The sequence below is a fragment of the Apium graveolens genome, chromosome 8 (assembly GCF_009905375.1).
Source record: "Apium graveolens cultivar Ventura chromosome 8, ASM990537v1, whole genome shotgun sequence".
NCBI classification, from domain to species: Eukaryota; Viridiplantae; Streptophyta; class Magnoliopsida; order Apiales; family Apiaceae; genus Apium; species Apium graveolens.
In genome coordinates this window covers 265,750,964-265,763,321 of record NC_133654.1, presented here as the reverse complement: position 1 = coordinate 265,763,321, position 12,358 = coordinate 265,750,964, and the positions used below count along the sequence as shown (strand labels likewise).

The window sequence follows — 12,358 nt, the reverse complement described above, 5'->3', positions numbered from 1 at the left end:
TTTAGTATCATAAGATTTGGTACTAAGCTTTGACATTTGGAACTAAACACTTGACTGTTTAGTCTTAACGCGTTGTTTATGCAGCTCAAACACCTGAAATCTCTGTCTTCTAACATCCTAAAACCAACACTCTCTGACTCTTTTAAGATCTTTTCATTAATTTCAAGAAACACCAACCCTCATCTCTCTCTCTCAAAAATCTCTCTCGTCTCTCTCTCTCAAAACTCTCTCTCTCTCTCAAAAATCTCTCTCGTCTCTCTCTCTCAAAACTCTCTCTCTCTCTCTCTCTCTCTCTCTCTCTCTCCCTCTCCCTCTCCCTCTCCCTCTCTCTCTCTCCCTCTCCTCTCTCACACACACATTTATAGCCCAAGTGTCTTTGATCCAATAAAATAGAAGTAGTACATTTTTTGCGATTCCGCGTTTTTATCTTGCTCCTTCTCTGTATTTTTTCTGGGGTTTGCTCACAAATTTCAGGTGCTTTTTCTTTTTCTGTATATATAATTTAAGATGCATATAGGACTAAGCTGAAAATTGTTTATATATTGAGAAAATATTATAAGTTGAGTTTGTTGAGTTTGTTTTAGTGATATATTCTAGCTAACTTGATGATGGTGATGTGTGTGTGTGTGTTTATTTACTTATTTAGTTGTGTTTTATGTAATGGTTTTTTGTAAGTTATGTTTTGTTATGTTTGGGTTAAAGGAATCTAAGTTGTCTTAATCTTGGGATCATGAAGATTTTCATTAATTTTTTTTTATAAATATAGGTATATATTAGCTTGATATTCATGAGGAGAATTGGGAAAGTTTGTTTAATTTAGTAATTGAATTTGGGTTTTATATTTTGTTTAGACTGTACTTTTGTTCGAAGGATAAGTGGAGTGTTGGTTGCTTAGCATAATTTTAGGGAGACTTATGGAGGGTTTTGAGTTTTGACTGTATAGTGAAGCACATGTCTAGTTGGTTAAAATTGGACTTAAGATATTGATCTCGGTGTTTGATTTGTGTTTATTATGATCCTAAGCTATTATGTTAGTGGAATTGTGTGAGTAATCTGTATAAGGAAAACATGTATGGTTGAATTGAACTTAAGATATTGATCTCGGTGTTTGATTTGTGTTTATTTTGATCCTAAGCTATTATGTTAGTGGAATTGTGTGAGTAATCTGTATAAGGAACACATGTATGGTTGAATTGAACTTAAGATATTGATTTTTGGTGTTTGATTTGTGTTTATTTGGATCCTAAGCTATTGCTATTATGCAAGTGAAATTGTGCGAGTAATCAGTCTAAGGAACACATGTATGGTTGCTAATCTTGATTGGTGTTGAACTCATCGTAAAATTTCAGTTGTTTAATGTGTATACAATGCTTTCCTTTCATTATTAATATTAAGTTGGTTTCTTAGTAAGGGTTTGAGGGAGAGTGCCTGTAATATTTGGTCGACGTGTTTGATTAACCAGAACGCATATAACAAAATCTGCGGCAGGGTAATAACCGTGAAAATGCATGTAATATTTGGTAGATTCCTGTTTAATTTCAGTTATTGAAGTGCAGATATTACCTTCTATTATGGATAATATCATATATCAAATCTCTTTCAAACTAGAGTTAGATGATGTGGTAGCATCTTTTGCTTGCATTTTTTTGCATTCGACGTTAGTTATTTCTTGTCCTGCAGTTTTCTGTCCCCAATTTCTTTATACATTTATGAAACTACTTGCAACTTACAGGACATCGCAATGCTGCTCGTACAGGTTCTCTAATTGGAATGCAGCATCAGAAGACTATTGACAGAATTAGACACATTATTCACAGGTTTGTGACTTTTCAATAGTATCATCATCTGAATGACCTTTTTGCTGTAATTTCTAATTTTTGTCGTTTTTTTCTGCTGCTTACAGTGCCTTTGCTAGTAAAGCAAATGAGAGTATGAGGCTTATCATAACAACTTTGGTTGGAGTTTTATTTGGCCTCTTGATTGGAATGTCATTTCCTATTTCCTCATTAAGTAAGGTATGCATCCTTCAAGTCACATGCTCTCTATTTTTCTTCCTTGTTCTTTATTCTATTCCTTCCCTGAATCCCCATAGTGTTCCTCACCATGCCGTCTTCTTGTGTTTTTTGCCAAGTTAGCTCCTGCCATAAACTAGTGTTTGCAAATTTAATTTGGCAGCTGAGTATTCCCTCGGGTCTTCTTATCTTTTCTGAAAATATTCGCATCAAGGATCCTAGTCTTCCAGCCCAAGCTAAAGTTCAACTTAATGATACTTCAAAGGTACGACTTACTTTGCCAAGGAAGTCCATACTCCCTACTAAAATTGTTAATTGTGTTTGACGGGTACACCAATTGTTTATTTAGATCATGACATTTCTCTTTTGCTAGTGCTATACTGAATGTTGCCATTTGTGATTTAATGGATATGTATGTCTCAGGCTGAATAGTAGTTTTATCCGATGCCTTGGTTAATGATAGCCTGAATTGCTTAATAAACCTGAAACGATACTTTGAAGTGTTTGATAACCTTACTTTGTGCTCATTTCTAGCTGTCTCCTTACCACGTATAGATTGGGATACCTATTTCTATCTCGTTGCAGTGAATTCGCTAAAAACATGCAACTTATTGCCTTTATCAACATGAACATCTATTTTGGTATTTTACATTATTATTATTAGTGTTACTGTTTTAGTATCTTTGTTACTATTTTCGTTGTACTTCGATTATTGAGTCTAAAATTTTAAACTTCTTGGGATTGTGGGATACAGGGATAGTAGAAGACTACTAGTGTCAAGCGTCAATGGAGCAATGTATGTTCATCAAACTAATTAGTAAACAAATCTATGATTTGAGCCTTTCTAAAAAAAATTGTGACATGGTCTTGGTATAAAGTTATCTCCTGCTGGGAGAATCACCTGTACATCTGTACCAATAATAATTATGTTATGAACCACATCTGTAGGTTTTGAATGAATGTTGTATCCTGACATGTGATGTAATAGCTGCTAACGATTGCATATTACTTTATAGCTTTCCTGATTAAGGATAAACTTCTCTTATGGCGTTATAATTACTTCAATTCTTTTACATCTTTTTAGTGTAAGCATTTTTTATTCATACCACTCTTTGCTATACTAATGAGATCGTGCAGATATGGATCCCATCAAATCCACGAGGTGCAGAAAGATTACCCCCCGGTTTTGTTGTACCTCAATCAGACTTGTATCCCCGTAGATTATATGGTGAACCCAGTGAGGTAAATTTCTTTTTATTATTATCATATTCATATGATAGATGTACGTCAAAATTAATGATGCCAATATTGGTCACACTGGTCACATTTCCATTTCTTTGTTTGCAATGTGTATGTCCTCATATGAAACCCTCTGTTGCCGGGGGTTCTTCAAACCCATGCTTGTGCTGGATATGATACGACATGGGTGTGGGATTTGAGTCTGATTATTTGTACTGGGACCAGAGTCACCAGATGCTTCACCCTTCAAAGCAAAATAATCTTAGACTTCTGAGCAGCTCTTATTTTAGGTCATGATCTTTGGAAGACTTGTTTCTATACTATCGTTCTGATTGTATGTTATAAATATTCATACAGTGTGGCAAGATTTATTGGTAACGCGCTATTTTCCAAATTCTACTCCACAACCTGTTTCCACTTGAATTTAAGTATCCTGGTATTTTCCAAATTGTGATTCTAACGCTTGGATTCATACCCGAGTCCGACTCTTGCAAAAGTAGCAAAGATGGAACCCCTTGAACATTGAAGTAGTAGACAAACTAGAATATATTGTGTAAAGCGTTTAAGTTTAATTATTTCCACTGGCAGGACCTTAATGTCACACCAAAATATCTTGTGACCTTTACTGTTGGTTACGAGCAGATGAGTAATATAGATGCCACTATTAAAAAGGTCACTCTCTCACTCTGTCTATTAATATGTTGTCACTTTCCCTTCTCCATCCTCCCACCTAAATCTGTTTTCTTTTTTTTATATATACAGTTTTCAGGCAACTTTACTGTCCTTCTGTTTCACTATGATAACCGAACAAGTGATTGGGATGCATACGAGTGGTCAAAGCAGGCTATTCATATAAGTGCACAGAAGCAGACAAAATGGTAAGGAACTTTGTTTTTAAAACTTAATAATTTTCTTTGCACGAGGCTTCCTTTGTTATTGGAACATTGTTACTCATGCGTATGCTAAACACAATGAATTTAATTCAAGGTGGTTTGCAAAAAGATTCCTTCATCCTGATGTCGTTGCTGCATATGAGTACATATTTATCTGGGATGAAGACCTTGGTGTAGAGCATTTTAAAGCTGAAGAGTTAGTAATTTCTGCAGAAGTTTTTAAGCTTACTGCAACTTCCGAATCAATATACTTATCAGTATAGCTTACCACTTACAGATATATTAAACTTGTGAAGAAATACGGATTGGAGATTTCACAGCCTGGTCTGGAACCCAACGGAGGGTTAACATGGCAAATGACAAAGAGAAGAGGCGATCGTGAAGTTCACAAGTAAGAATGATCATTCAGAAATCACAAGTTAGGCTTTCTATATCGATGCCAAAATTTAAAAAAGAAAAGAATTGTATTTGATTTATCCTTTTTTTTACTAAGTTTCCGATTATATTTGATAAGGGAAACACAGGAGAAACCAGGCTGGTGCCCAGACCCTCATTTACCTCCCTGCGCAGGGTATGAATTGTATTTGGTTCATATTTATAGATATATTCTTCTTGTCCATATGGCTTTACTTAAGAAAATGTTTAGGTACTACTTGGCAATCTACTGTTTGCAGGTTTGTGGAAATCATGGCACCTGTGTTTTCTCGAGAAGCATGGCGCTGTGTATGGCATATGATTCAGGTATGGAATATTACTGAATTTCTATTAACTCTGGAGAATGCCGTAGGTGCTAAATATCATTCTGCATCCATAGTAACTTGTGCATTTTGATCTTACATTGTCTTTCGTATGGCCTTGTAGAATGACTTAGTACATGGATGGGGTCTTGACTTTGCTGTTCGAAATTGTGTTGAGGTTGGTACCTTGTGTTTATCCTTGACAATGAGTCGACCTTTTGGATTTTGATAATGCTTCTCTCTGTATAGCCTGCTCATGAGAAAATAGGGGTTGTAGACGCGCAGTGGATTGTACATCAAGGTATTCCATCACTAGGGGGACAGGTACAAACTCAGTCTCACTACATCTTTACATCGCTCTACCATAGATAATACCTGACACGGAATAATTTTGCCTCTTATTCTTTCTGGTAGGGTGAAGCAAGCAATGGGAAGCAACCATGGCAAGGGGTATTTCTTGTCACCGATATTAGTTTCAACCGATTCTTGATCAGTTATAATTGTCGTCGCTATTTACTGTTAAGCAACTAAGTTTCATAGCTGAGGCCTGAGAGTAGAATGTTACTGATAATGACTGGTGTCTTGCTTGTGGCAGGTGAGGGAGAGGTGTAGATCAGAATGGAAAATGTTTCAAGATCGGATGGAGAATGCAGAAAAAGATTATTACAAATCACTGGAAACATCTAGTTCCACATGATATAACCATCTCTGCCAACAGAATTTGAGCATATATAGGAATTTTCAGACAAGCTTACATTTTACTGCTAGTTCTGTAAGATTCAGGTATAGTATTCAAGAGGCATTATATGAACTTATCTTTAGGGGATAGCTCTAGTGTAGCCAAATATCAGTGGTTTAAATAGCCCTATGTAATTATATTCAATGAACCTACTAGCCCCGGAATAACTCTGTATCAGATCAAATCGCATGTGCGGTTTGATTTGCAGTTTGAGAAAAAATCGCATTACTTGTATCGTGATCACTCTTAAATTTATCCGTTAAAATTTTATACATTATTCAAATTTGTCTCACATAATTTAAATAATATTAACAATTCAATGAGACGTAATAGTAATACGGATATAATTTCTCGAATAAGTCATATTTAAAAAAAGGTATGAAATATGTTAAAACAGCACAGCAAAGAATGAAAGGCTCTCAACAAATACTCCTGTTTCTTACACTTACACCCTCGTACCAAAACCTTACACGTGTTGCCACGTGTAAGAAATAGTTAAATCATAGTACAACCATGGTTAAATTTTAACCCAACCCCAACATATATTTAACTCCATTCTCCAACTCTTGCTTCATTATGTTCAAACTACAGCTAGCTTTTACATCAAGTTTCTTGGTTTTCATGTAACCCTCTGTTCAAATCTCTCTCTCTCTCTCTCCTTCCTATCTCTCTCTCCTATCTCTCTCTCTCTCCTATCTCTCTCTCTCTCCCATCTCTCTCTCTCTCTCATCAGAGAGATTTTTTCATTGGGTTGTAACCCTCTGTTAAAATCTCTCTCTCTCTCTCTCTCATTAGAGAGATTTCTACTAGGGTTAACAGAAAAGACCATTTTTTTGCTTTTGTGTGAAAACAAGAAAAGAACTTGAGATGGGGCTCTCAAATTTCCATGGACCAAATGATGGTGTGCTTCCACTACTAGTACTCAACACTGTTTTATCAGTTGCTCTGCTAAAGAACATGTTAAGATCTGTTCTTGATCAAGTAGTTGGTGCTGATACATATGACACTGAAGATGAAGATACATGCAATGAACCATCATCATCAACAAGACTCCTTACAACTAAATATGGATCAATGAAGTGGGAAAAAAAGATAATAATGGAAGAATGTTGTTGTGTGTGTTTATGCAGATTTAAAGAAGATGAAGATGTGAGTGAATTGTGTTATTGCCAGCATTTTTTCCATAAGGCTTGTCTTGAAGAGTGGTTTGATAATCAACACTCTACTTGTCCTCTATGTAGATCTGTGCTGTAAGGGTAGCTGCAGGTGGGCTTTTCATGGAGGACTACTTATCATTTCTGTTGCAGTTTTTTATGTTTTTATATGAGTTTGGTCCAACTTTTGTGTAGCCCAAATGGGCTTGTAGTAGTATTTTAATGGAACTTTAGTTGTTAAGGTGATGAGACAGGTTTGATTGGCTCAATTTTTGCCTTAATATGTGTGTTGGTGAGATGGAGAATAATTTTGTTGCAGAATATGCTAGAAAAGGCAGTGCTATAATGAAATTTCAGAGGGCTCCTCTAGGATATCAGACTTAGTAATGCTGCATATTTCAAAAAAGATTTTTCATATACATGGCATACAATAAGTGCCAAAATTTAAAATTTTAAGTTATTTTGATTAGTTTTTTTTTTTTAATAGTGGTAAATCTCTGTATATACAAAAATTATATTAATTAAAATGATCAAAATTTATAATTTTTTGCATTTATCGTATGCCAATGGACACGGTATAGAAAAAATCGATCAAAAAAAGTCTTCAAATTTTTAAAGGACACATGATATCGTGAAATTCATATTAATACATAAGAGACCATTTCATTTATGAGAAAATAATTAATAACATATGATGATAACTTAACATTTGATAACGGTTTTGGAAACTCTAGCGTTTGTTGTGAGTTTTTGAGCAAAAACTTAGGTTTGGGGTGTTTTTTTACTTTGAAGTTTCATGTTGGTAAATGGTACTTCTTCCATGTCAAATTAGTTTTTTTGTTTGATTTTTACACATATTTTAAGGTGAAGGTTTTTTGATCGTATACCTCCGTTTCATTATTTTTCAAATTTTATTTTTGTTAAAAGTTTAAAATTTAAATTTTTATTCACAAAATAATAATAATAATAATAATAATAATAATAATAATATCAAATAAGGTATACGGTAAGGTAATTTAAAATACAAGTAAAAGTGAGACAACTGATTTGGGATGGAGAGAGTAACACTAATACTACCAAATAAATGTCATGTGCATAGAGAATTGGAGATGGTGACCTGGGGAAATGTCATTTACTGAGCTTGCCAGCAAGAGAATGACAGAATGAGTCAAGTGGGTCCTGGTTTTAGAAAAAACAACCAAGGGAAATGTAATTGCAGTTTCTTTGCAAGTGTTTTGAAATTTCTTAGAGGAGAAATTGGTCACACTATTTTCACAAGTTTCAGCCCTGGAAATTGGACGATTAGATGCCACTATCCTTGACTAATCTTCCTAAAATTTCCAAAACTTTCTAAATAGATATGATTAGAATCACCATCATTATAAGGTCTCAACTTCAGTTCCGCTGAGTGCAATGGCATTGCAGGATTTTGCACCAACATTGGCATAGCTGCTAGTCTGCTATTTACTCGATACTCATCATGTCATGATGCATCGATATGTTGGCCTATTGGTCGATCAAGGTCTTAAATTAGATCAGACTATAGACTCGATACTCATCATGTCATGATGCATCGATATGTTAGCCTACTGGCCGATCAAGGTCTTAAATTAGATCAGACTATAGACTCGATACTTATCATGTCATGATGCATCGATATGTTAGGCTATTGGCCGATCAAGATCAAGATCTTAAATCAGATCAGACTATATACTCGATCCTCATCATGTCATGATGCATCAAAATGTTGGCCTATTGGCCGATAAAGGTCTTAAATCAGAATCATAGATCGTACACAGACGAACCACAAGTCATCTGATTGGCTAAGGATATTGGTGCATACACAATGCATTCAGTGATGTTGGACATATTCCAGTAATGTGATGTACGTCAATATGATCAAAGAACAAGTCGATACTAACCAAAATACTCTTATATACAGAATATCACCCTAGAAATCTGAAAAGAAATCTAGACAGCTAGACTTTCAAACATTTCTAAAAGAATAAATCAATATTGCTGGACAAGTAGCATGGTTGTTAAAGTAACACACCGCAATCCCCGTCCGATATGAAAACTCCTAGACCAGCTGCATCTCCGGCTTCCTTCAAAATTAGATCATCACTCGGAAGAGGTTGAAAATCAGCCACTTTCTCTTATGCAATTCCCCGGCAAAAGATATCTATAGAAGTCGGCATTCTGCAGAAGATATGATGGAAGATGAACAGCAGAATAGGAATGCGGTATTGGACCCATTTTCCCTATGATATCCCTGAAAGTGTACTCCTCTGGAAGCATATCAAACAGATCAGCACCTTTGCAAATTATCTTCTGTACTCTTTTAGGATTCAAGAATTTGGTGAACCTCACTCTATCAAAATGACTATATGCTTTCATTTTAAATACAAAATCTTTTATATTCCGGAAACAAAAGCTGCAGTGCCACCCAGCATCTGCCAAGATGACATCTGACTGGCGATAATGTGCATATTTTGTCTTCCCGGACTGATATCTGTGGACTGAAGCCCTCCAACTTTTATTGTCCTGCAGAAACTCAAAAGAGTAAAGGTAGTTCTTCAACCGTAGATGAAGAACTTCAGGTGTGTTATCGCACCACCTCAATAGATTAATAGTATGCCTACTAGGTATCTCGTCCACGTCTGACATAATCAACAAGTCATCATCCTGAATACCAGCTTGCTTGAGAAGAAAATCCAATGCTAACCGTTGGTATGCCTCCTCGACAAATGGGTTTTTACCTCTCTGATATCTTCCAGGAATTTTTCCATATGTTAACCGTGATTCGACAAATTTAAATTTATCCCTGTTGCTGGCAAAAACCAGTGGCTTAGGCAATCCGGTAAAGGTTGAATTTGATTCAAGGAGAACAAATTCTGTTACATAAGGATGCAATTCTTTCCACCGAATTGTAAGGAGGTCCACTTCATTACTAAATAAAACTGCATCATATACCCTTCTTGGGAACTCACGAATTCCCCAACCATGAAGTTTGCACAAATTCTCCATCGACACATTCTCATGGTAATAGTGAGGAATTTCATGAAACGGTTTAGGTGGTGCTTCCCATAATGGCCGCAAGAAATATGATATTTTCTGTCCATGCATATATACACCAAGTACACAGGTTGGGATCATTATGAAAAAGAAGATATATGTTTTCAAATCTAGTCCCCTCATAAAACAACGTAATCTTGACATGCTCAGAACACGGCCAGATTCCTGCAGCACAAAAAACACAAATTTCATAAGAGACTGAATGAGCAGGCAAGGAATAGAAAACTCCAATTTTAGAATCCAGTTCAGCATAGATTATGGCATAGAAATCGCACAATGCAAAAATTTCAAAGAATTTACGGAAACATGTGTATAACACTATCAGCAAGCACATGGCAAGTATTGAACAGTCGATGAAACATATAGAATAAGTTCTTCAACCTTTACTCCACTACTTTACAAGGAGTAACTTACAAGATTCACAAACTACAGAATAAATTCAGATATCCCAGTTTAACTTTTCCAATAGACATTACCTACTTGTCATGACTCTTAACTGTAATGATTCCATTGACTAATTAAACAAATTAAACAAATTTTAAAAAGGAAGAATCTTTCAAACTGGGATTCAGCCCATTACTGAGTCAAGTAAGCATACAAAACAATCTCTCGACCAAAAACACATGTACAAGAACTGCAGATAAATGATCATGATTTAACAGAGTACAATCTTACAATCATGCCCAAATTAAGTGAATTTTATTCCTGAACCATCAAGACCCTAAACATAACAGGTAAATTATTCACATATAAACTAAAATCAGAAGGTAAAAAAAGCCTTGAACAAACAATTCACAGCAATGTAAACATGTAATCACCCAACACACACACACACACAGAGAGACAGGGAGAGAGGGAGATTGAGAGAGAGAGAGAGGAGAGAGGGGGAGAGAGGGCGAGAGAGAGGGAGGGAGGGAGGGAGAGCGAGAGAGAGGGGGAGAGAGAGAGAGAGAGAGAGACTTCACCTCATCAGATCCACAAAAATCATCAGACTTCTTAGAACAATAACCAGATCCCCCTTCTTCCATTGTAGCCACTTTCTCATAAAACCTATTAACACAACCCCACATCCTCTCAATCTCTCAACCAAATCAAATTCCAATAAAGATCACAACTTTAATCAAATGGCCTAATGGGTATTCAATCAAACCCCTCAAAATCAAATCTTGACACAAAAAACAACCAAAAATCAAACCTTTACCAAATGGGCTACCTTAAAATAGGCCAAAATAAAAGAAAATCAAGAAGATGGTGTGAAGAGCTTGTGTGAGGCTAACGGGTGGCAAGCTGTGAATGTAAGTATATAAAGATATTTGTGTGTATATAAAGAACAAGAAGCCGTTTGTTTGTCTTGTCTTTTAGCCTTGAAAGACAACCTAAACGTTGTACTAGTATGTAATAATAAAACCCTGTGTGGAATGAACCGTCTGTCTGATTAATATATAAGGTTTTATTACACGCGTCTATTGTGAATTGAAGATGTCGATAATTTATTTTTGCGCGTAATTGTTAATTGACTCGGTGAAGATTATGCTGTAATTATGCGTTGATTTGTTATTAGTGGAAACAGGATTGGTAGATTAACAAGTATTGCTGTGTTGGTTACCTATTCTAATTAGAGGATAACTGATAAACGGGTTCGAGTTTGATATTTTAAAATAAGATGAGTCGATCGTTTATCTTATATTTGTATGACCAAATTTAACTCGTTTTTATGATAGTTGAGCGGAATTTATTCGTAAGTAATTGATTTAAAAGTTAGTAAATATAAAAGTATCTAACTAAAGTTCAATTTATAAATATTTAAATAGTATTTAATTAGTTATGAACAAGTTCGAATCGTGTGATTTTTTAATTTTAAACAAAATATAATTGAATTTAGCTGCTCAACTTGGCTCGTTTAACTAAATGAGTTTATCTGAAATTGATTAGTATAAAAGCAGAAGTCGAGCCAAATGTTAATAAATGAATTCGAGTTAGTTTAACTCCGAATAAAATTGTGATTCGCGTTAAAAATGATATATATCTGAGTTAAATTGTTAATCGACAACTGAATATGATATTGATATGTGATTGGTTAAAGAATAAGACAATCATATCTTGAGATAAACTTATAATTAACTCGAGATAATGATGAAATAAAAATTAAATTTAAAAAAGGAATCTTCTTAATTCGATTGATTGGATTTTGTTTCGCTAATCTCGTTTAGTAAGCGCCACTAAGAATCGAATCATTTTGTTTTTACTAACCTCGTTTAGACTTATAAGTATTGTTGTGTTGGTTATCTACTCTAATTAGAGGTTAGTTTAAGAATTCGGTTGGATAACTGATAAAAGAGTTTGAGTTGGATATTTTAAAATGAGACAAGTCGTTCGTTTATCTTAAATTTGTATGACCAAATTTAACTCATTTTTATGATAGTCGAGCGGAATTTATTCGTGAGTATTCGATTTAAAAATTAGTAAAAATAAAGTATCTAACTAAAGTTCAATTTATAAATACTTAAAT

At 34.9% G+C, this 12,358-nt stretch overlaps 3 protein-coding genes across 5 annotated transcripts; 2 read left to right on the top strand and 1 right to left on the bottom strand.

The window, feature by feature from the left end:
* The first annotated feature begins 50 nt into the window (after positions 1 to 50).
* LOC141677545 (uncharacterized) lies at positions 51 to 5,903 on the top strand. 3 transcript variants are annotated; one of them, XM_074483531.1, is made up of 15 exons: positions 51 to 474; positions 1,733 to 1,817; positions 1,904 to 2,015; positions 2,176 to 2,277; positions 3,150 to 3,254; positions 3,840 to 3,923; positions 4,014 to 4,129; positions 4,239 to 4,340; positions 4,422 to 4,535; positions 4,659 to 4,715; positions 4,819 to 4,885; positions 5,006 to 5,059; positions 5,131 to 5,205; positions 5,296 to 5,374; positions 5,477 to 5,903. In XM_074483531.1, exons 2-15 carry the CDS (start codon positions 1,771 to 1,773, stop codon positions 5,491 to 5,493), a joined length of 1,131 nt encoding a protein of 376 aa, XP_074339632.1. In that variant the 5' UTR covers positions 51 to 474; positions 1,733 to 1,770; the 3' UTR covers positions 5,494 to 5,903. The 3 variants fall into 3 exon arrangements, with proteins under 3 accessions (XP_074339632.1, XP_074339631.1, XP_074339630.1); XM_074483530.1 differs by having other exon boundaries at positions 54 to 474; positions 1,757 to 1,817; positions 5,296 to 5,331; XM_074483529.1 differs by having other exon boundaries at positions 55 to 474; positions 5,296 to 5,331.
* Positions 5,904 to 6,487: 584 nt separating this feature from the next.
* Positions 6,488 to 6,969, top strand: LOC141680941 (putative E3 ubiquitin-protein ligase XERICO). Its single transcript, XM_074487017.1, has 2 exons — positions 6,488 to 6,769; positions 6,862 to 6,969. Exons 1-2 carry the CDS (start codon positions 6,488 to 6,490, stop codon positions 6,967 to 6,969), a joined length of 390 nt encoding a protein of 129 aa, XP_074343118.1.
* A 1,701-nt stretch (positions 6,970 to 8,670) lies between these two features.
* LOC141677895 (uncharacterized) lies at positions 8,671 to 11,270 on the bottom strand. The gene is made up of 2 exons (XM_074484007.1): positions 10,815 to 11,270; positions 8,671 to 10,014 (listed from the first exon to the last, which is right to left on the bottom strand). The coding sequence occupies exons 1-2, from the start codon at positions 10,917 to 10,919 to the stop codon at positions 8,917 to 8,919; spliced, it is 1,203 nt and encodes a 400-aa protein (XP_074340108.1). The 5' UTR covers positions 10,920 to 11,270; the 3' UTR covers positions 8,671 to 8,916.
* Positions 11,271 to 12,358: the final 1,088 nt, after the last annotated feature.